The sequence below is a fragment of the Colobus angolensis genome, unplaced genomic scaffold (assembly GCF_000951035.1).
Source record: "Colobus angolensis palliatus isolate OR3802 unplaced genomic scaffold, Cang.pa_1.0 Scaffold308, whole genome shotgun sequence".
NCBI lineage: Eukaryota > Metazoa > Chordata > Mammalia > Primates > Cercopithecidae > Colobus > Colobus angolensis.
Window position 1 is genome coordinate 1,438,764 of NW_012116355.1, and position 24,117 is coordinate 1,462,880.

General features: G+C 45.3%; 2 protein-coding genes across 5 annotated transcripts in view; one reads left to right on the forward strand and one right to left on the reverse strand.

Annotated features, from left to right (window-relative positions):
* Positions 1-4,029: 4,029 nt before the first annotated feature.
* NUDT2 (nudix (nucleoside diphosphate linked moiety X)-type motif 2) lies at positions 4,030-17,744 on the reverse strand. 4 transcript variants are annotated; one of them, XM_011950551.1, is made up of 5 exons: positions 17,650-17,744; positions 11,195-11,236; positions 8,891-9,034; positions 8,572-8,714; positions 4,030-4,622 (listed from the first exon to the last, which is right to left on the reverse strand). In XM_011950551.1, exons 4-5 carry the CDS (start codon positions 8,696-8,698, stop codon positions 4,306-4,308), a joined length of 444 nt encoding a protein of 147 aa, XP_011805941.1. In that variant the 5' UTR covers positions 8,699-8,714; positions 8,891-9,034; positions 11,195-11,236; positions 17,650-17,744; the 3' UTR covers positions 4,030-4,305. The 4 variants fall into 4 exon arrangements, with proteins under 4 accessions (XP_011805941.1, XP_011805939.1, XP_011805938.1 ...); XM_011950549.1 differs by having other exon boundaries at positions 11,195-11,307; XM_011950548.1 differs by lacking the exon at positions 11,195-11,236.
* A 263-nt stretch (positions 17,745-18,007) lies between these two features.
* KIF24 (kinesin family member 24) overlaps positions 18,008-24,117 on the forward strand; it is a 78,089-nt gene continuing 71,979 nt past the window's right edge. Inside the window, exon 1 of the mRNA XM_011950559.1 lies at positions 18,008-18,145. The gene's annotated coding sequence lies outside the window, so the exon portion shown is untranslated. The remainder of the gene's footprint in view (positions 18,146-24,117) is intronic.

The window sequence follows — 24,117 nt, forward strand, 5'->3', positions numbered from 1 at the left end:
GTGATCCGCCCGTCTCGGCCTCCCAAAGTGCTGGGATTACAGGCTTGAGCCACCGTGCCTGGCCAAAAAAAATTTTTTGTAGAGATGTGGTCTCACTACATTGCCCAGACTGGTCTCTAACTCCTGGGCTCAGTGATCCTCCTGCCTCTTCTCCCAAAGTGCTGGGATTACAGCTGTGAGCCAATGCCACATGCCCAACCTTGGTCATCTTTCTTCTGATGCCTGTAAAAAGAAGCAAGAAGCTACACTCTGAAGCCAACCCCATGATGGAGCAAGATGCTCTTCTAGCTCCCCGTTCCCTAAGCTTATTTCCTGGGGAAACTCCTGTGGAGTGTAAAGATGACCACGTCAGCAATCTCTGCTTGACCTGCTCACTTAATCCACTGAAACTCTACATAAAGAACCTGGGCCACGGGAGGTGGAGCTTGCAGTGAGCCAAGATTTCCCTACTGCACTCCAGCCTGGGGGGACAGAGAGAGACCCCATCTCAAAAATAAAAAATAAAAAATAAAAATAAAAGAACCTGGGCCAGCACTTTGGGAGGCCGAGACGGGTGGATCACCTGAGGTCAGGGGTTCGAAACCAGCCCGGTCAACATGACGAAACCCCATCTCTACTAAAAATACAAAAGTTAGCTGGGCACGGTGGTGGGTGCCTGTAATCCCAGCTACTCGGGGAGCTGAGGCAGGAGAATTACTTGAACGCAGGAAGTGGAGGTTGCAGTGAGCTGAGATCGCACCACTGCACTCCAGCCTGGGCGACAGAGCAAGACTCCATCTCAAAAAAACAAAACAAAACAAACAAACAAAAAAAGAACGTAAGAACCTGGGAAGGACTGGACTCTAGAACTCTGAGACTCTGCCAGCCAAAGAGCTGGTAAACTGGCTGAGGTCCCAGGGGAGAGCTCTCCCTCAGAGGGGCTGGGGCAGGGCTCTCCTCCAATTTTAGATTAGTTCTGACCATCACCATTCTCTGGAGGAAAACCTCAACATTGGAAGCATCTCCTGAACTGGTGCAACTCTGCTGAGGTCTCCCTGAGGCCTGGCCTAACCCAAAGTGCAGCATCGGCAGAGTGCTGCTCTGCCAGTTGAGAGGTGGGTGGTAGGGCATGGAAACTGGACTTTGTAATGCTCTGGGACCTCTGAGTTCAGATTGAACAAGCCCCATTGGCCAAAAGCAAAGTGGTGATGTTGTGAAAGCCTACTCACCTGCTATATCCCAATCTCAGCTCCTCTCTCTCTCCCACCCTTATCCACCTCCCATAACATGCTTTAGTCCCACCCTACTGTCAATCATTCCTGCAAATAATACAACTTACAGCTGGGCGCAGTGGCTCATGCCTGCAATCCCAGCACTTTGGGAGGCTGAGGCGGGCGGATCACAAGGTTAGGAGATTGAGACCATCCTGGCTAACAAGGTGAAACCCCGTCTCTACTAAAAATACAACAACAACAAAAATTAGGTGGGAGTGGTGGCGGGCACCTGTAGTCCCAGCTACTCGGGAGGCTGAGGCAGGAGAATGGCGTGAACCCAGGAGGCGGAGACGGCAGTGAGCCGAGATCACACCACTATACTCCAGCCTGGGCAACACAGTCAGACTCCTTCTCAAAAAAAAAAAAAAAAAAAAAAAAGAATACAACTTACGCGTGACCTCTTAACCGAAGTACCTACATTTTAATGGAACACTCTGTAAGGCCCAGATGAATGACTTCAAAGCTATACATATATAGCTATATATATATATATATTCTAAAGCAGTCTTCCCTCTGGCACCCACTCCTCAAAGCACCCCACATATAGATACTGCCAGGGCCATCTACCTTGTTAAGTCTCAATTTCCCCAGCAATAAAAATGAGCAGCCAAATCAGGTCATTTTCCAAGTCCCTTCCAACTTTGATGTATGAGATCTTAGACTTGAGATTCCACAGCCTCCCATTCTGAGAGTGCGGAGCCGGCCAGCCCTTGTTAGGAGGCAGCTCGTCTGTGGTTTGGCACCACTGCCCAGCAGGCATTTATTAAATCAGTGCGACGTGGTCCCTGCTGGCCTGGAAAAAGAACATTAAGCTCCAAAAACTTCCTGCAGCAGGCCTCCTTCAGAGAATGCTGCTCAGAGGAGTGAGGAACAAAACCATTCAGACCCCTGGCTGTGCTCCAAGATCCTGTTCACTAGTACTTTTGCCCTGTCTGCACGGAGAACTGGGGACTAAAAACATCTGGAAGTCTGCTTAAGACCTGGGCAAGTTGTCTTTTATACCTTTGGGGGTGGCTGTTCTTGACCCTGGTAATCCAGGCTGACCTCTGCCAATGCCCCTTCGCTTTCAATCTTCTGCACTTCATTGGGCAACAACTTTCTAATAAAATCCACATGAATCCAGCTGCTAACAGCTCCTGGAAGGGCTGTGGGATCTAACACCTGCTCCTGCATTCCTTGAGCCCTAGTAGCAAGGGAAAACAGGGCTGAGACCCAACTGTAGCATCTCTGAGTCTTACAGTGGAGTTGTGGACAAAGAGAGTAGATAGGAAGGCTGGGTGTGGTGGCTCACGCCTGTAATCCCAGAACTTTGGGAGGCCAAGGTGGGCGGATCACCTGAGGTCCAGAGTTTGAGACTAGCCTGACCAGCGTGGTGAAATCCCATCTCTACTAAAAACACAAAATTAGCTGGGCACAGTGGCACATGCCTATAATCCCAGCTACTCGGGAGGCTGAGGCAGGAGAATCACTTGAACCCGGGAGACAGAGGTTGCAGTGAGCTGAGATCATGCCATTGCACTTCAGCCAGGGCAAGAAGAGTGAAACTCTGTCTCAAAACAAAACAAAACAAAAAGTAGATAGAAAGAGAGAAACATTAATGATGAGGTTTTGCTGAGGGTGGGGAAGGCAGCTGCAGGTGAGGAATGCACAGGTGTAATGATGTGACTGCTGGGTGGCCCAGCAGATTCCTTTGGGTCTGGGCTTGACTCATTCCCAGTGACCTTAGTCATGTTGACAAGACTTATCACTCTGTGAGGCAGGCCTGTGCTGAGACCACAGAGTGCATGTGTCACTGACCTGGGGGTCCAGGGTTGCCTGTCCCTCCTCTGTTGTGACTTGGGGAGTCCAAAATTTCTTCTATCTCTAATTATTTATTTATTTGAAGTGGAGTCTCACTCTGTTGCCCAGGCTGGAGTGCAGTGAGCTCTCAGCTCACTGCAACCTCTGCCTCCTGGGTTCAAGTGATTCTCCTGCCTCAGCCTCCCGAGTAGTTGGGACTACAGGCATGAGCCACCATGCCAGGCTAATTTTTGCATTTTTAGTAGAGACGGGTTTTCACCATGTTGGCCAGGCTGGTCTTGAGCTCCTGACTTCAGATCCACCAGCCTTGGCCTCCCAAAGTGCTGGGATTACAGGTGTGAGCCACCGTGCCCAGCCTATTTATTTACTTTTGAGACAGTCTCACTCTGTTGCCTAGGCTGGAGTGCAATGGCACCATCTCAGCTCACTGCAACCTCCACCTCCCAGGTTCAAGCAATTCTCCTGCCTCAGCCTCCCAAGAAGCTGGGATTATAGGTGTGAGACAGGGTTTCACCATGTTGCCCATGCTGGTCTCAAACTCCTGACCTCAAGTGATCTGCCCACCTCGGCCTCCCAAAGTGCTGGGATTACAGGTGTGAGCCATCGTGCCCAGCCCTATTTAAGGTAATATTTACTGAGTACTTACAACATATGTGCCTGGTGCTGGTGAAAGATATATTAGTGAGTAGAACAGACCCAATTCCTGCACTCCAGTCCCACTCACTTGGAAATCCTGACTATGAGTCACAAAGTCTCAGGGCCACTGGTGGGGATGCGGTGGGTGTGCTTGGCATTCCAGAGGTGAGAGAGCCATCCAGGCAGTGCTGGGTCTCTTCCATTTGGAATTCCCAACTCTTAAGTTCTCTGGGGATACTGTATGGACACAGAGTTCCCTCTGGTTAAGGTCAGAACTCTGATTCACTTCAGCTTTCTTCTTCCCACCAATGCCAAAAGTCGAAGAAATAAACACAACAGGTTAGAAGGACAACCTTGAGCTGCCTGTACTTTATTTATAAAGTACAAGGTACACTTACTGGGCTTGGCCTTTTTTATTTTTACTCTTTGCCTTCCTTTCCACCCAGCCAAGATTTTTGCTTGCTCTCATCTGGGAGTTGAGCCGATTTCACAAATCTATCTGCTCTTGGCTGTGATGAGCCAAATACTAGCACAACCTTCCCTGGACCTGAGGGTGGCTTCATCTTAGAAGGCTCACAAGGATCCTACTGAAGCAAATGACTCTGCTCCAGTCAGCTCAGGCCTCTGTGGAACAAAGAAACTGGTGTCCTTCTTGGAGTGCTGCCTTCATCTCCTTGAACTGAGCCAACTGGCAGGCCTCCTCCAGCCCCAGCCAGCGGTAGGCTTGGTGCTCATGGGAGAGGCGGATCTCCACATCATAGTCCTTCACCTCTGCCAGCCAGTAAATGACTGTTTTAGGCTTGTTCCTGGCCACATAATTGAGTTCTCTTTTGAACCCCTCAATGATGGTCAGCTGGCCTGCTTCTATGCCCGCTTCCTCTCGAGTCTCCCTCAGCGCTGTTTCCAAGTCATCCTCTCCTGGTTCCACATGGCCTAGTTAGGAGAAAATAGGAAGAAAAGGAGGAGGAAATCTTCCAAAGTTCCCAAAGCTGGATTTTCCAGACAATATATATATATTTTTTCTGTTTTGAGACAAGTACTCACTCTGTTGCCCAGGCCAGAGTGCAGTAGTGCAATCAGCTCACCGCAGCCTTGAATTCCTGGGCTCAAGTGATCCTCCCACCTCAGCCTCCTGAGTAGTTAGAACAACAGGCATGTGCCACCATGCCCAGCTAATTTTTTGTTTATTTATTTATTTGGTAAATATGGGGTCTCACTATATTTCCCAGGCTGATCTCAAACTCCTGGCCTCAAGTCATCCTCCTGCCTCAGCCTCCCAAAGTGCTGAGATTACAGGTATGAGCCACCACACCCAGCCATTCAGTGACTTTTCTAGGTGTTCCTAGGCTAAAGGAAGCCTGGAGATTGGCAATATCCTAACATGCCTGGGAAGGGGGTACAGGGCAGGTAGTGTCTAGTTCTTGGGGTTTGAGCAATCCCACCTTCCCACTCCATCTTCTCTGCAGAGAGTGAAACAGACCATGTGTATAGCAAGTCAGGTTTAGAATACTGCTCTTTGATGGTATGAGATGACATTCTTCAGATGTCTGTTTTCTTATTCTTTGGAACTTTCTTCATCCCATGCTCTAAGGAATCACTTTTCTATTGGAGACCTTAAAGTGACCTTTTCCAAGGAGGGGGAAGTCTCTTCTTAACAAGTGGAAGTTAGCTGATGAGGAAGTACTTTGTCTACAATCCAGTGAGGACTTAACATTGTCTGCAGGTGGACCCTGACATTCCAGGGCCAAAAGACAGGCTCAAAACCCTGCACAGCTGAATGAGCAGCTGTTTCCATGAAGCTACCAGGTTTTTTCCAAATTGTTTTCCTCTTTCTTACTGGGCAAGGCCAGATTTCAGTTTCATAGGGAAACCCTTGATGGGAACTTAGACTGAGGGCCAGCTGAGAACCACTTCTAAGAAAATGTGTTAGCAACACCCAAACCCAAGAAGACAGCTGCCAAGAAACTGCTTTGGGAGAACTTGAAGCTCTGCAGGCTGGAGCAGCTCTCAGTTTTACCTCTAGGCCCCTCCTACAAATCCTCAGCTTCCCCAGAAGGGGTAAGGACTGGGAAGGGTCTGGCAGACTCTGTCTACACTTGGCTCCAGTAAGTTTCCAGGGAGGCCTCCTGGCTCACAGGCTCATGGGGAGCAGAATCTCTCAGTTGTTCCCTCCTTGGTTTGGAGATGGGGGACCTCCTCCTTCCCAGGGGTCTACAATGCCCAGAGCCAGTTGCTGCACAAAAAACTCCCCAGGGGCCAGGTGCGGTGGCTCATGCCTGTAATCCCAGCACTTTGGGAGGCCGAGGCGGGTGGATCATCTGAGGTCAGGAGTTTGAGACCAGCCTGGCCAACATGGTGAAACCCTGTCTCTACTAAAAATATAATAATGAGTTGGGCATGGCAGCGGGTGCCTGTAATCCCAGATACTTGGGAGGCTGAGGCAGGAGAATCACTTGAGCCCGGGAGACGGAGGTTGCAGTGAGCCGAGATTGTGCCATTGTACTCCAGCTCAGGCAACACAGGGAGACTCGTCTCAAACAAACAAACAAACAAACAAAAAAACCCAGAAACTTAGTACTTAAAAACCATTCTAGCTTACAGCTTCTAGGGAATTTTCTCTGCACAAGCACCTCCTATAGTGGTGTACACAAAGACAGATAGGTAATGCATCGGGGGAGCAAGGTGGGAGGGATGCTGCTAGTGACGGGTGATACTGATTCTAGACGTCCTACCTCCCCTCAGAGGTGTATGGAAGTCCCTGAGCACACCCCTCCCAGGGGCATCTATTCAGTATTCTGTCCATCAGTGTTAATTAACAGGGTAGCTTCTGCTGAAGCAGGAAAGGATTAGGAGAGGTCCACTGACATCAGGTAGAGAGAGGAACAAGGCAGTGTGACTCAGGTGATCTGGAGACAAGTGTGGCTATTCCTATTCATAGTATTTGTGTGGCTTCTGTCTCTTTTTTCACCTTGTTTCTCCCCAGTACAACTCAAACATGCAAAATTTATTTCCGGTTCCCATTTCCTTATTTTCCTTCAATCCTGGATCTTTGTCCAACCCTTCTAACCCCACTCCCTTTTAAAGTCCCTGCTTTCGGCCAGGTGTGGTGGCTCACGCCTATAATTCCAGCACTTTGGGAGACCAACTGGGCAGATCACTTGAGCCCAGGAGTTCAAGACCAGCCTGGGCAATACAGTAAGACCCTGTCTCTATAAAATAATAATAATAATAACAAAATAATTTAAAAAATAAAGTCCCTGCTTCCTTCTGTCTGAGAGCTATTCCTCATTCCAGCAGGCACCTGAGCCACAGTCTGTCCCTCCCAACTCAAATCATCCCAATGGCCTCAGCTAAGAAGGGCTTCTTTTTCCCATTTCTGCCCACACAGCCTGGCTTCTCTTTCAGGACTAAATGACTGCAGCTTTCTTACTCTTAGAGGTGGGGTCAGGAGTACTGGTGGATGAAAACTGGCCAGCTTACAAACAGATCTTGACTTGGCCTAAGGCCAAGTAGTCTTCACTGTTCTTTCCTCTGGAGACTTGGCCAACTCCACCCTCAGTGCTGAGTGATAGACTCAAGGCACAGGTAGCTAGCTGGTCAAGCTGCAATCCCAAGGTCTCCATAATCTTTACAGCCTCCTGGTCTAAGAAGGCCCTGCCCATCCCCTCACTCCTCCACTCCTGCCACAATCTGCAGATGAATCTATGATCAGGGAGCCCAACTTCTCTATGCTTCAACTCAAAATACAACTATGTTCAGAAACACTGTAGAAGTCACACTCTCTGTGTTTAGTTCAAAAGAAAAACTGGGCCGGGTGCAGTGGCCCACGCTTGTAATCCTAGCACTTTGGGAGGCCCAGACAGGCAGATCACCTGAAGTCAGGAGTTTGAGACTAGCCTGGCCAACATGGTGAAACCCCATCTCTACTAAAAATACAAAAATTAGCTGGGCGTGGTGGCAGGTGCCTGTAATCCCAGCTACTTGGGAGGCCGAAGCAGGAGAATTGCTTGAACCTGGGAGGTGGAGGTTGTAGTGAGCTGAGATTGCGCCACTGCACTCCAGCCTGGGAGACAAAGTGAGACTTCATCTCAAAAAAAAATAAATAAATAAAAAGAAAAACCTAATGATAGGGACACTGAACTAGGAGTCAAAGGAAATTGATCAAATGAAATCAGAGACAGGCTAGAAGAAAACTTAGGATTTTCTTTCTTTCTTTTTGAGACAGGCTGTGTTGTCCAGGCTGGAGTGCTATGGCACAATCTCGGCTCACTGCAGCCTTGATCTCTCGAGCTGAAGTTATTCTCTAACCTCAGCCTCCTGAGTAGCTGGGACTACAGGTGTGCACCACCATACCTGGCTAATTTTTGTATTTTTTGTAGAGACAGGGTTTCGTCATTTTGCCCGGGCTGAGCTCCTGGGCTCAAGCAATCTGCCCACCTCGACCTCCAAAAGTGCTGGGATTATAGGCATGTGCCTGCCCCAAAACTTAGGATTTTCTAATCAAGCCCTTGTTTGACAGATGAAAAACCCAAAGCTCAGAGAGGTGGGCACACAGCTCAGTCAACCTCAAGGTCCCCAATTCCCTGCCCATTGGCTTTTCTCTTACCCAGCCATTCACCACAGAGGTTGGAGAGCTGGTGAATGATACTCATAAAAACACCAGGTGCTGTTTCTACCCTGGAATTCAGTCACAGAATTCTATTTCCAGCTCTACTCTGGCCTGGTCTAGAGACCTTGTATGTAGAAAGGTTCAAGGCTCCTACCTTCCCTACCCCCTTTTGCTACATAGTCACTGGGAATCAAGCCTTGGGGAGGGCCTGGCTGGGTAGATTTCTGAGCAGCGCTTGGCAGTTTCCCAAGAGCTGGCCCCTCTGGCGTCTACCTTTGGGAGGAGTCCAGTGATGAATGCCATCTGATGCCTGCAGGAGTAAAAACTCAATTGTATTGTTGTCCACTTTGGGAATGAGGCATCTTCGGAAGATGATCAAGCCACATGCTCTCAGGGCCATGGTCTTATCCTAAGGACTTAACAAAGAAGATAGAGAATATTGGGAAGTTACACCAAATAGGAAGCTCCATACTGGGGGGTAGCAATCTGGTGCTGGACAGTAGCGCAGACTAGCTAACTGTGATCTCATAGCCCACAGAAAAAGGCAGCATGTCCAGGACCAATGGAGGGCATCCAGGAATCAGAGACTGACCTTTGTGTGTAACTGCAGGACCTTGGCAACTACCCTCAATGTGGTAGTTCAATGTGGCCTCTATTCCAACACCTCCAGGGCTCCCTGTAAAACAGGGCTGGCATGCGTTTGTTATGACACTGGAGATCCTCAGAAGCAAACGCACTGAAACAAGAGAGATGCTGGGAATGGGAGAGAGGCAGTACAAGTTTTATCATCAAACCCATAACCCCATTTGCCCCAGCCCATATCCTGAGCCCCTGAAGCGCACAGCCCCCCAGCAATGTGGTTTCTGACAATGCAGAGGTCATCTACGGAGGAGGGTAACTTCATATAGAAAAAAATATTTCGTTGAGTTTTTCTTTTGAGACAGGGTCTCACTACATTGCCCAAGAAGTGATCCACCTACCTCAGCCTCCCAATGTGTTGGAATTACAGGCATGAGCCACCATGCCCAGCCTGATACTTTTTTAGTCTTTTATTTTATCCATTTTTTGTTTTAAGAGACAGGGACTCACTATGTTGCCTAGAATGGCCTCAAACTCCCGGACAGAAGTGGTCCTCCCCCCGGGTGGATTATGAGGTCAAGAGATCGAGACCATCCTGGCCAACATGGTGAAACCCTGTCTCTACTAAAACTACAAAAATTAGCCGGGCGTGGTGGCACGTGCCTGTAACCCCAGCTACTCGGAAGGCTGACGCAGGAGAATTGCCTGAACCCGGGAGATGGAGGTTGCGGTTGTGGTGAGCCGAGATCGGACCACTGCACTCCAGCTTGGCGACACAGCAAGACTCTGTCTCAAAAAAAAAAAAAAAAAGAAAAAAAAAGAAAGTGGTCCTCCCCCTCAGCCTCCCAAGCAGCTGGCAATACAGGCACATGCCACCATTGCCTGACACTGCTGGTGCCCGGGGGTAGCAGAGTTGATGCAGAGAGGGCGGCTGGGGCAGGAGCTGCTATCCTCCATGGCCCCTTTGCTGGTGCTCAATCAGGATGAGTTTGCAGCTGTCAAAGGCATAAAAATCAGGCCCAAACAGAAACCTACTCCAGGGCAATTCTCAGGACTGCCAACAGATGGTAACATTACTCTAGAGAATAGCAGTTTCTCACCAAAAGCCAAACCCAACACCAAGATCTTTCCAAGCTTTTCCAAACCTGTAACAAAAGTTTTTAAGGATTGGAAATAATCTGAAAGGGGATTTCTGAAATGATCTGTGCTCTCATATACCATTGGTAGAAAAGGAGATTAGCATATCCCCTTAGGAGGGCAATTTGATAATAATTATCAAAACATAAAATGCACATTCCCTAAGAGTCAGCAATTCCATTTCTAGCCACTCTCACATAAGAAGTATAGGTTTAAGGCCGGGCACAGTGGCTCAAGCCTGTAATCCCAGCACTTTGGGAGGCCCAGACGGGCGGATCACGAGGTCAGGAGATCGAGACCATCCTGGCTAACCTGGTGAAACCCCATCTCTACTAAAAAAATACAAAAAATCTAGCCGGGCGAGGTGGCGGGCGCCTGTAGTCCCAGCTACTCGGGAGGCTGAGGCAGGAGAATGGCGTAAAACCCGGGAGGCAGAGCTTGTAGTGAGCTGAGATCCAGCCACTGCACTCCAGTCTGGGTGACAGAGCAAAACTCCGTCTCAAAAAAAAAAAAAAAAAGAAATATAGGTTTAAGATGTATACACAACGATGTTCACTACAACATTGTTTGCAATATCAAAAAGGAAAAGAGCCAGAAACAAATATCCATCAATATGGGAATGGGCAAAAAGTACAGTATATCTATATGATGAAATAGTATGAAGCCATTAAAAAAATGAGGTCGAGGCTGGGTTCAGTGGCTCATGCCTTTAATCTCAGCATTCTGGGAGGCTGAGGCAGGAGGATTGCCTGAGTCCTGGAGTTCGAGACCAGCCCGGACAACATAGTGAGACCTCATCTCTACAAAAAAATAGAAAAAAATTAGCCAGGTGTGGTGGCATGCACCTGTAGTTCCAGCTACTTGGGAGGCCAAGGTGGGAAGACTGCTTGAGCCTGGAAGGTTGAGGCTGCGGTGAGCCATGTTTGCACCACTGTACTCCAGCCTGAGCAATACAGTGAGACCTTGTCTCAAAAATAAAAGAAAAAGAAAAAAAAAATTAGGTCAAGCCTAATGTGCTGCTTGTAAGAAAAATTTTTAGACACATGAAAAGAAGATAGTTCTGAATAGTATGTATAATGAAATCCCTGTTTGAGTTTACAGAATCATATATAAAGTGGTAGGCTTTCATTAAACACCATGTTCTATTTTCCTGGACTCCCTATTTATGCCAAGATCTTACCCCATTCCAGAAGCCAAAAGGAAGCACCCCATCACTGTAGAACTGGTGAACAAGGATTTCATATTATTGGTCCATGGCTGAGGCAGAAACAGGTAGCTGATCCCATGCCCTCCCTACAAAGATGCTCAAAAAGCATTAGAAAGTTATAGATATGTAGGGTACCTTGCTCCTGCCTCAGGTCCCATGGAAAGAATGTTAGAACCCCTAAATAAGCTTAGGGATCCAAGACTAGAGGGTCCCATGGAATGAATGTTAGAACCCCTAAATAAGCTTAGGGATCCAAGACTAGAGAGCACAGTGCCCTGCCTGAGACAGGAACTCCATACCACTGCCACCATCAGCACAGCGTGGACAAGCAAAGATGCCTACATGGGGAGCCAAGAAAGACAAGCCTGTGTTGGCCACATGGAACCACTGGGGAGAGGAGAGCAGCAGTGGGGTGGGGGAGGAATCTTAGGGTAGTGACAAGGGTATACCCTAGCAAGAATGTATTTCAGTGGATGCCAGTATATTAGGGATGACCACATCTGAGAACCACGTCAGCTAACAGTTCATCTCAATGGGGCCAGAAGAGCTAGGATCAGAGATGCTCATTCTCCACCTATATTCTGGACCCATGGAAAGAACAGTTCTTCTAGAAATACAGAACTCCTCACTGCTCTTTCAATTGCTTGACTTGAGCCAACTATTCTCTAGAATTCCTCCTACCCACTCTATACACAGAACCTCCTACTCGTCAGAAGCAGCTCAGATGTCACCTCCTTTGTGAAGCTTTCTGGCTTCTAATCGCTCCATGTTCTGCGTCCTTAACATGGCTTGAACAAACTTAAAAGTTCAATCAGGAAAGCAAATGCTATGAGTGACAGAAAACTAAAGATTTATTATAAGGAGCAGACATTGTGTATCTTTAGAAGTTGGCGGAGAAATCCATGCAACTCTGTCGCCTCTGCACCTGGTGTTGGGCCTGAAGTCTGTGAGGCCAGCAGTTGGGAAGAAAACTGGATGTGAGGTGGAAGAGAACAAAGACAAACTGGAACCTCTGAGAACAAACTGGGATCTACAAGGACAACTGGAACTCATGAGGACAAACTGAAACCCACAGCTTCCTTTCACTGGCCCCAAGCTCAGCGACTCAGGTGATCTGGAGAAGCTGGAGCCCTCTGCTACAAAGCTGACTGCACACACGGCCCAGGACTCAGAGGAGCTGAAGGAGGAAATTCAGTAGGAGCTGCGGGTGCTGGGGGCTGTGTGATGACCTTCACCAACAAGGTGAGCAGCAGATCAGAGAGAAAGTACAGGCACTGCCACCATGCCTGGTACCCTGCTCTGTCCTTCACAGTGTACAGACCCAGCTCTGTCCTTCACAGTGTACTGGCTGCTACTTCAATTCAGCTTTCCAAATCTCTCATGAAATTTTCTTGTGGACAACCCTCACCTGGAAGGAGATGGGAAGGATACTGGGAATCCAGCGTAGCTAAACTGACACAGTACAATGCCACCACAAGCGCATATACCTAGTATAGTAAATCTCTGCTGCTACCTCTGGCGGGGAAGAGCCAGATTATAAGCTGTTTTCTTGGGACCCAGCACAGCAGTTCTGAACAGATGTTCATTGACTCAAAAGAACTCTCTCCCCACCTCCCACTGAAACAAATGTTTGAGTATGTTCTGGGGCCCTGGGAAATAGCCCAGTGTTTTCCTGAAGAGTGCCATTTACATAAAAGTGAATGGAGCTATTGTTGGGGGTTTTCTGTTTTTCTGGAGACCACAAAGCTGAAACTGTCCACGGGTTTGAAAGTAGCCAGCTTTCACACACAGACTCCAAGTGGATTCAAATCTCAGGGGGTTAAAGAACACAGCATCCAATATGCAAATATGCCTGCAGCCAGGATTGCGGAGGTGAGAACTCCAGGCTGACAGCAGGCAATTCACACTTCAAAAAAGTGGCAGAGTGCCTGAGGTGGTTAGAAAAAACCTGAACCAAAAAATCCTCAATGTCATCAGAAGGTTCCAGAAGCTAAGGAAAAATATTCTTGGCTTTCTCCATATATACAATTCCCTCAGAGCCTAGGAGGTTCGGGACCTAGGTACCAAAAAAAGAATTTACAAACACATGGCTATGCTGTTTGTTTCAATATTTTCATCAAATTAATCAGAGTAACTGTAAAAAGCCCTCAGAAATGTAATTTTAGGTACAGGTAGAGCTCTCCAAATTTTCCCTCTGACCTGTTCTCCATAGTCTAATATCCCTTTAGCAAAAACAGCATTTCATGCCGTGTTATCAATTAAGCATCTATATACACTCTGCCAGCTATACTGTGCAAAACTTTTGACAACTATTGTTTCTAAAGCTCAAAACGACCTTTCAAGAGAAGCATTATTGTATCCAGTTTACAAGGACACTGATATTATTTTAAAAGGTTAAAATACTTGCACAAGGGCATAGCTGGTCTGTAAATGGTGGGATCTCAATCCAAGTAAGTCTAACTCCAAAGTCTATAATTTTTGTCCCTATCATAGCTCTGTTCACCATGAAAGAGTAGGGCTTAGGACACAAATGGCCCTGAGAGAGGACAGACACAAACGATTTATAAAATCATTTCCAGTTTCAAAATTCCCAGTCTTTTTTTTTTTTTTTTTTTTTTGATAGGGTCTCTCTGTGTCATCCAGGCTGGAGGGCAACGGTATGATCACAGCTCACTGCAGTCTCAGGGTTCACTGCATCCCTTCTGGGCTCAAGGAATTTTCCTGTCTTAGCCACCTGGGTAGCTAGGACTACAAGCAGGAGCCATCACATCTGGCTAAATTTTAAAAACACTTTTTCTGTAGAGATGGGGTCTTGCTATGCTGACCAAACTAGTCTTGAAGTCCTGGCCTTACACGATCTTCCCACTTTGGTCTCCCAAAGTGCTGGGATTACTGGTGCAAGTTACCGTGCCTGGCCCCAAATTCCCAGTCTTTAATCTATATTCGTTTGGAGGTTAAGATGTCAAGCTGGGATCATTTCCACCAAAAAGGTTTTAGTTGGTGGGGAGAGGGCCGTAGATGTTAAGTCCTGGTATCTGAAGGAGACTCTGAAGGAGAGGTAAAATGTAGCCTCAGGCTCCTAATACCACCTGTCTCATAAGGGTTTCTATGCCTCCTCTCCTGTTTTCTGGGAAGCAGGAACCTAAAACCACATGTTCCACTTAACTTAGGGCACTAGTGTCCAGAAAATTTGCCCAGGCCCTCCTCCAAATGAGGAGGAAGGCCAACTGTTTGCCTGCCCACAAACAGTTCTATGTGACTGCAATTCTATGTGACTACTCCTTCACCTCCCACATCATAATCATCTTTTCTTCAATTTGCCAGTTTCTTTCTTCCCTTTTGGAGTGGACAGAAATGAGGCACCCACCCATGAGTAAAGCTCTTTCTTGTGAGAACAATAACAAAAGGAAGAGAAGAAAAAAAAGAAATGCAAAAGAAAAGCCCCAACTACCATGAATAAATTGAGACAAAGAAAATATTCCCTCAAATGCACCTTTCCCTGGACATCTGCCACTCCATTCTTCTTGCAGAGATGAAGCTGCTGAGTCATTTTTCTATTTTTGCTGTTGGCTGAGGGAGGAAACAGGAGATTTTACCTATAATGGCATAAATATTGGCTTCTAGGATAAGGCCAAAGTCAGACAAGGTTGGGACAAAAATCATTCTTAGTGAAGGGGATTTGTTAAGCAGCCTATTAGTGCCATCTGCTGTACAATTCTAGAAAGCTAACTTGGGGAATTGTAACATTAAAGCCTGAAGCCTTTAGGGGTTCAAAAGCCTTTAGGAGTAAACAAAAACCCTAAAAGGGTTTTGTTGACTCATCTCATATCTGTTGTGCGTATCCCATGCGGCCAACAGCGTGAAGGATTGACAGATAGATATGAAGCGGAATACTACAAAGCACCAACTTCCTAGAGATTCACAGACTAGTGAAGGTGGAAGACATTCCAACAGACAAGTTGCAGTGTGTTTTGTGCAACATAAGATGGAAAAGCAGCAAAGAAGCATCTTTAGGTTAACGAGGTACCCCATAAAGATTCTGATGGGTCGCTAGTTTACCAGGCAGAAGGGAGGCAGATGCAAGGCACTGCCAGCAAAGGGAGGAGTGTGGGCAACACCGTCAAGCCCAAAATGACATCTCACTGGTAAACAGCTTGGTTTATATTCTGTAGGCAATGAAGCCTCTGACTGGTCTTAGGCAAGGATATAATTTGGTCAGACTGACATTTTACAAAGACATTCTAGCTGCATGCAAGGTGGGGAATGAATTATGACAGACTGGAAGCAGAGAGATTAACCAGTTACAAGTCTACTGCAACAGACCAGTTAACAAATGATTCTAGTTAGATCAAGGCAGAGGCTGTGAGAAAGGAAAGGAAGGGATGAGTCTGAGAGAGATTTCAAGGTAAAATGGACAATATTGATATTTCATTGTCTAAGGGACAGAGAGATGTTTCATAAGCCAAGGGAAAGAGAAAGGCTTTGGTTTGAGTGCCTGGGTGGAAGACGGGGTGCAAGTGAATCATTTGTTCGGGAAAAGTTGAATTAGAAGTGCTATAGTCTACCCATAAGATAAATGAACAGATATGTCTAAAGTTCAGTGATCCTCTCATCCCATTTCTTCATTTCCCAAGGTGGGAATTTTCTTTTTTGAAATCATTTTTATTAAAACAATTTTTTCTCTCCTCCCCTCTCTACCAAGACCATGGTGAAAATTTTCTATTAGAGCAAGATATAGCTCCTACCATAGGTACCCCGGCAGCCTACATTCCCTCCAATTTAGGTAGGTCAAGCTGTCCAACCTGCCCCTGCATCTATCTGGTATTCCAAGCATTTTCATCCTCCTTTAATCAGAAACACAGAAAAGCATGGCTGTCTGTGCAGTCAGAAAGGCCTAGCTATTGAAGTTAATAGTTGTTACTTAGAGCAAGATACTTAACTTCCTCATTGGTAAAATGAAGTTAACACCTACTTTTCATGGTTGTTGTGGAGTTTATAAATGATATATATAGAGAAAGGGTCTGACATTATCAGAGGTACTAAATATATGAGTTATTCTTACCCACGTGTCATAAAAGATCAACAGAAAGCGTCTCTGTTGTAAAGAAATGACTTTTCATTTTGTCTGTAAAACTGCTGAACACTGTTCACCACAATATATATATTCCTTATAAGGTCCCACAGCATAAATTCCTTTTAATATAGAAACTAGAAAAATAATGTATCTTTTGAAGAATGGATTTGTTTCCTTATTAGTAATAATTACCTTTTTTCCCTTAACTGACTAATTTTGGGCAAAACTGGGTACTCAATAACAGTAAGTACACCAACCCACTGACCAGTGTATTTGCCTGTTCTTATTATAAGGATAATAGCTACCATGTTTTAAGAAGTTACTACTTGCCAGGCGTTGTGTCAAGTGCTTTACCTTCATTATTTCACTTAATCTTCACAACAACTCGCTGAGGCATTACTGCCATTTTTCAGAGGAGTAGAAAGGGAACTATGGCTCAGAGACGTCTGGGTAGTGATTCAAATGTAGGTCTGCCTGACTCCTAACATCATTGATCTTAATCTCGACTCTGTAATAGCGTTTTACATTGACAATTTGATTGCATTGTTTTTTGTTTTTTTTTTGAGACGGAGTATCGCTCTGTCGCCCAGGCTGGAATGCAGTGGCGCAATCTCGGCTCACTGCAAGCTCCGTCTCCCGGGTTCATGCCATTCTCTTGCCTCAGCCTCCCGAGTAGCTGGGACTATAGGAGCCCGCCACGACGCCCGGCTAATTTTTGTATTTTTTTTTTTAGTAGAGACGGGGTTTCACCGTGTCAGCCAGGATGGTCTCGATCTCCCGACCTCGTGATCCGCCCGCCTTGGCCTCCCAAAGTGCTGGGATTACAAGCGTGAGCCACCGCACCCGGCCTGCATTCACTTTAAGCTGTCAATTTTTTTTTTTTTTAAGGCGGTGGGGTTCTCGTTCGACTTTCTTCTGCTGTAACTGCCACGATATACCCATTCAATAATTGAAGCAACTAGAAAACATAAAATCTCTTTTGGAAAGCAGGCGGGGTTTAACGGGTAACAACAAAGTGAAATTGAGGCCCAGGGAGGGTCAGGTTCGGCGCCCGGGCCTCTGGGCCCTAAACCTGGACCTCTCCCGCCTCTGGGATTTGGACGACCCATCCCATCCCCACTCGGACGGGGGCAACCAAGGCTCACAGGGTCAGGGAACCTCCCTTCTCCCGGTGCAGACAGGAAAACTGAGGTCCTGAGAGCGGATGGGACCTGGCCTGCCCACACCTCACTGCCAACCTGGAGGAGGGCACATCCATCTCGGGCCCTGCAGAGACCGGAGGCAGATTCCCATCGCTCCAAGCCTCATTTTCTCCACTGAGAACTAAATTCAAGTGGACCCTAAGGATACTCACCAGACGCAGAGGGAGGCAGGAGGCGGATCTTGGACGGAAATTGGAAGTACACCGACCAATCAGAAGAGCCTGGTTGCGCTTGGGACTACCAATAGAATTTGGCAGAAGGCTCTTCGACCCGCCTCAAGGGTACCTGTCTCACACAGAGAACGTCGCGAGATCTTCCCTCAAGCCGAACGATTGGCTGAAGGTCGGAAATTGAGAACTACGCCCGCTGTTTCTTCAGACCTCTGATTGGTCTTCTAGAGGAAAAGTCAACGAACGTCAACCGATTCCTTGGATGCCCATTGGTGAGTGGTGCGGGACTGGTGACGCGCGGGCCACAGCGCGGGCGTTCGAACTGGCGCTTGGTGGTGTTGCCATGGAGATGCGGCCTTGCCGCAGCCGGTGACTCCTGGGTTGACAGGGCTCTTAGGTTGCGGGCCTTGGGGCTCACTCCCGACGGCATTGTCTTCTCCTCTTCTCAGACAGGGCAGACCGAGGAGTTTGGACCGAGGTGAGAAAGGGCGGGGAGAATAGAAGAGGGGTAGGTCTGGTCCGGAACCGTGGCGCCTGCCCGCGGACAGGGGTGCGCGTGACGTCCGCTGAGCGCGGGAGGAAACTGGCAGTTGTGAAGGAACCGGGAATTGGCCCCTCTTGGTTCTTCCTAATGTTCACCTATTCTCCTACCTTTCATCCCCATATCTCTGCCTTTTCTTCAGCAATTATCTTGAACGCCACTTCTCTCACTTTGGGAGAGTAAACTCTTGAGTCCCAATGTCCTCTTGCTTTTGAACCGATAACTCTGACCGTGCGGCACCTCTCTTACGGCGCTTCTATTCGGCCTTGGGCTGTGTGCTTCCGGGAAGCCCATTCTCTTCCCTTATCCCATAAAATTTTGAAGCCTTTGAGGTAAGGCAAGCATCGTTCACAATGTCTTGCATATAGTAGATTTTCAGGAAATATTTGTTGAGTTGAATTTAATTTACAAGAAATAGATTGGATTCCTCTTCATGCCCTGCCTCTTTGTCTCTCCGCTTCAGAGACAATTTTTTATTTCGAGGCTAGGGGAAGGCCACCCTAATCTTAAATGCAAAAGGACCTGAGAGTCCACAGTCCGCAGCTGGCCTTTCTACTCTTTGTGAAAGGCTAAACTTTTTTGGATTGGTTGCTACAACTCTTCCTGCATTTGTGGCTTTTAGCCTTGGTCTCCCAATACTTTTATTAGACTCTTTTTAGTCGTTGCTTAAAATAAACCATTCTGTTGCTGTATGCCGAGAGAGTTTATCTCCGTTTAGCTTCTTAGTGACCGGCAGCTATTGTCACATTTTAAGTGTGCTTTGGAAAATGTTTTAAAGCATCTTCTTTGTATTTGTATTCTACAAGTAGAGAGGCTTTGTAGTCTCTCTACTGAAGTGCATATAACAGCTGCTCAGGTGAACTCTAATCTATTCATCAGGTGTCCATGATAGAATTGCGTTCCTAAGACTGTTTCGTTGTTAACTCATGGATTATATATTCACAGCCTGATTGTTGGTGTGATTCTTCCTTATGTCAAATTCATAGCTCACTGGTGGCCTTAATAAAAGGAGTGAAAAAGTTCAGTACAGCAGCTATGTTCTTGTTATCCTTTTATAAAAGTTTGAAACACTACCTTATTGCTAAACTGCAGATCTGTGACATATAGTGGAAACCCACTATATGTGGGTTGGCTTTGGTTCTGTCTCTGTCTCTAATTCACTGTGGGTGGCTTTGCAAGTCATTTAGTCCCTTTATTATTATGATTTTGGCTTTTTCTTTATTTTTTAGAGAAAAGATCTTGCTCTGTCACCCAGGCTGTAGTGCACTAGCATGATAATAGCTCACCGCAGCCTTGAACTCCTGAATTTAGCTCCTTTAGACCTCACTTTTTCCATCTGGAAAATCAAAGAATTGAATTAGATTAAAATTCCTGTGGCTCTACTATCATCAAGTCAGGTAGTTGATGTCAGGTAGACCACTCGCTCTCAGCCTTCCAAAGACCAAACTTTCTTCTTAGCTGCTGAAAGTGGTAGTAACCATTTATTGAGTGTTTGCACCATACAAAGCACTGTATCCAGGGCTTTATATACATATTACATTTTTCTTAGTGTAGCACATTAATGTATTGCTAAGATAGCATTTTATTTAAAACTTGTGGTTTTATATTGTTAATGAAAATCTTTAGCTATTCAGAGTGTGTCCTTGGGGCAACCTAAGGTAATGATCCTATCACTTTTTAGTTTAGGGGAAACCACAGTTTCTTTCTCTGGGCTGCTCTTTTGTCCTTTGTAAAATGAGGGCCGAACTCTTCTAGACCCCTTCCAGATCTAGTATTCTATGATGACTGATCTGTTAATCCAGTTTCCCCACACTGGCTCAGCAAACCAGTTTATAATTTGCACAGTGTAGATCCTCAACACATTTTCTTAAATAAATAATAGAGTTCTACTTCTTAAACTTTGGGTGTGTGGTCATTGTATACCTCCCAAGTTACTGTCTCAAGGGTTTTGATGTTCATATTGTGTTGAATAAGAAGAGTTTTTTGTAGGTATAAACTAATAATAATAGTATAATATATTGTTGAGTGTTTATATACCAGACACTGAATTTAGCAGTTAATTTACATTATTCTGATTAACCCTCATGAAAGGAAACATTTTTTCCAAGTCAGCATTTTTTTTGTCAGTTCAATGCAGTAGCTTCCTAAATGATCTCCCACTTTCCACTTTTGCCCACCTGCTGTGATCCATTCCTCACAGAACTGGGAGAGTGAACTTTAAAGACATGTATCATAGCATATACTTTCCCCACTTAAAATCCTCTAATGACTTCCTACTTCACTTAAAAGTAAAATTCGGACACTTTTATATGGCCCAGTACACCTTACATAAACTGGCCCCTACCTTTCTTTCCTCTTATACTATTCTCCTTCTCACCTACTATGCCAGCCAACCTGTCCATGTTTGATGGCTTGATTATGCCATGCTCATTTCTACCTTTTGGCTAATGTGCTCACGTGGAACCCTCTTCCTCCTGATTTTTACATAAGTGACGCCATGTTATTTCAGGTTTCACCTCAAATGTTCCCTTCTGAATGAAGCCTTCTCTGATCATCCAATGTAAAGTAAGCCCTGCACTTGGCTTTATTCTTCTGTAGTGATTATCATCATCTAAAACTACCGCTTATTGATTATTAATTATCTCCTCCCATTAAAATAATAGTGCCATGAGGGCAGTGACCTTATCTGTTTTTTGGGATTTTTTTTGGAGACAGGGTCTTACTCTGTCACCCTGTTGTCCACACTGAACTGCAGTGGCGTGATCATGGCTCACTGCAGCCTCAGACTCCCAGGCCCAAGAAATCCTCCTACCTCAGCCCCCCAAGTAGCTGGGACCACAGGCACGTACCACCATGCCCAGCTAATTTTGTTTATTTGTAGAGATAAGTCTCACTATGTTGCCCAGGCTCGTCTCCAACTCCTGGGCTCAAGCAATCCTGCCTCGGCCTCTAAAGTGTTAGGATGGCAGGCACGAGCCACTGCGCCTGGCTGAATTTGTCTGTTTTGTTCACTTATATTCCCGGTGCATCAAACAGGGCCCAGCTCATACAAGTCTCTCAAAAAATATTTCTTGAAGATTGGATAAAGGTTCCTCTTGGAATTGTGACTATATCTGTGTCCATATCAATTCATTTGAGTAATACAAACTTGCATCATTTTGGTGCCCAGGAGCAGTGACTCGGGGCACTACCATCTCTGTCACAATTTTCCTAAGTAATCAAATTACCCTGATAAATAGTTTCTACCACCTGTTACCACAAATGATATCAAATGCTTTTATAGAGTTTTAATGTAGTGTAGGAATATTTATTCATTAAACAATTATTGAATATTATTTCCAATCACTGTTTTATTTTTTTTTATTTTTTTTCTGAGATAGAGTCTCGCTCTGTTGCCTAGGCTGGAGTACAGTGGTGCAATCTTGGCTCACTGCAACCTCTGCCTCCCAGGTTCCAGCAATTCTCATGTCTCAGCCTCCTGAGTAGCTGGGATTACAGAGTGTGTGCCAACATTCTCAGATAATTTTTGTATTTTTTGTGGAGATGGGGTTTCGCCACGTTGACCAGGCTGGTCTTGAACTTTTGGCCTCAAATGATCCACCCACCTCGGCCTCCCAAAGTTCTGGGATTACAGGCATGAGCCACCATGCTCAGCCCCAGGCAGTGTTTTAGAACCTGGGTATAAAAACACTAATAAGACACATTGCTTTTTTTTTTTTTTTTTTTTGAGAGGAAGTCTCACCCTATCGCCCAGGCTGGAGTGCAGTGGTGTCATCATGGTTTACTGTACCCTTTACCTCCTGGGCTCAAGTGATCCTCCCACCTCAGCCTCCCAAGTAGCTGGGACCACAGGTGTGTACCACCATGCCCCATGCCCCATTAATTTTTATTTATTTACTTATTTATAGAGATGGGGTCTCCATATGTTGCCCAGGCTGGTCTTAAACTCCTGGGCTCAAGTGATCTTTCTGCCTCAGTCTCCCAAAGTGCTGGGATTACAGGTGTGAGCCACTCTGCCTGGGCAAGCACATTCCTTGACCACAAAGAGATTATACTTTATTAGGGGAAATAGACATAGTCAAATAATTATCATGTAATAATTATTAACATAATTAACTGTAATAATAGAAAGATGCTAAAGGTATGATGCAGACACGGAAGGGACATCTGATCATATTGGGGGAGACCAGAAAAGACCTCATTTGTTGTTATAATCAGTAAGAGGTAGACAGGTAAAGGGAAGTTTGATGATAGTGGAGGAGGCCGCTTAAGAGCACAACGTGAATGAATGCACAGAGAAATAAAATGGTCTAAGAAGTTGACTAAACTGGAGAGCGAGGAAGGGGCTAGATTATAGAAGGATTTGTGGGACATGCTTAGGAGTTTGGACTTTGTACTGTGTGTAGGTGATTAGATGCCATTGAAGGGTTTTAAATAAGGGAGCAGCATTGCTATAACTGCTTTCAAAAGAGTGATCTGTCTCTACAGTCTGGAAGATGGTTTGATGGGGGCCATAACTGGAGGCCAGGAGAACAGGTATGAGATATGTAATGAACAGGTGGAAGATATGGGGCTGAATAGCCAGAGCAGTGGTGGTAGGAATGACGATAGGAGAGGAGAAATTTGGCAATTATTTGGGAGATTAAATTGTCTGGATCTGTTGATTAGGTTTGGGATTAAGGGAGAAGAACGCCTCTAGGATGCTTTCTCATTTAGTTCTAAGTGACTGCATGAATGGTATTTTCACCCTGCTTCCAAAGAAGAGAAGTGGAGGGGCAGATTTTGTCAGGAGGTATAATGAATTCTGTTATTGACAAGTTCAGATGCTCAACTGTGGAGACATTTTTATAGTGATTCCTGCTGTTTTTGCTGCAAGACATAGCCATCAGATTGTTTTACTACGAGGCGAACTAAAGTTACACTGGGATTCTGGAGGTAACCCACTTAATAATATTGCATAACATCCAGACCAAAGAGACTAATTGAGATTTCACCAGCAATGAGGGGTGGTACTGTGTCTATTACAGTCTTTTAAGTTAGCCACTTGCTTATGTGAGATTTGATTAGATAAAACTAGTGATATAGAATTATGTAGCCAATATATGGCTATTCGATCACTTTCTAAAACAAATTTATATCATGGTTTTGAATAAATTAAATTATCTGTGCCTCAGTTTCTTTATTTGTAAAAAGGGAGATGATACTAATTGCCGTCTATCACAAAAAGTCTTGGAAGATTATTCAGGTAGCACAATTAATTACATGTTAATAATTTTGATTACAATGAATGAAATTACTGTTTTAGTCATTCTTTGCTTTCTGGATGTCACTCCTTTGGAAATAATTCCTGGTCCAATGGTGGCAACAGTTCCCAAAGGGACTGAAAGAATCTCTGTCTTCTTCGTAATTTATGAAAACTGATTGTAACAGTTATTTTTCTGATTGAACACGTGAAATATATTTTGTTTAAAGTGTTTTATGACTGCAATGTGACAAAAATCTGCAAACGACAACTTCCTGCAGTTTGGTCAGACCAAGATTTTAAAAATAAAGCACTGAATTTAAACCCAACATTGGTTATCACCTGTTACTGAGAAGTCTTTCAAAATTAAACCTCTATATTTAGAGAAAGTAATATTTGCACTGGTTTAAGATAACTAGGTTCTAAAATTTTGTTATGTTTATTTTTAGGTGATTGCTCATGCTTTTCACCAAATGTAAAAACGTAGTAGACTCATTGTAGGGCTCTTGAGGGGAACTGTAGTAATTGCAAAGCATTAGCTACTTAACCATAAACAAACTTGAAACTATTTTTTTTTTTCAGTTCAAAACAGAAACAAATTTCTTGAAAACTACTTTTTAAAAATGGATATAATTTACATGATTTATATCCCCAAATCCACATCTTG

What these genes read in the sequence shown, in the direction of transcription:
- NUDT2 (XM_011950552.1), bottom strand. Translation starts at nt 8,698, where the DNA reads ATGGCCCTGAGAGCATGTGGCTTGATCATCTTCCGAAGATGCCTCATT. An exon ending in TCACTGGACTCCTCCCAAAG is followed by an intron (nt 4,623 to 8,571) that starts GTAGACGCCAGA and finishes TCTCCTAACTAG; the next exon opens with GCCATGTGGAACCAGGAGAG.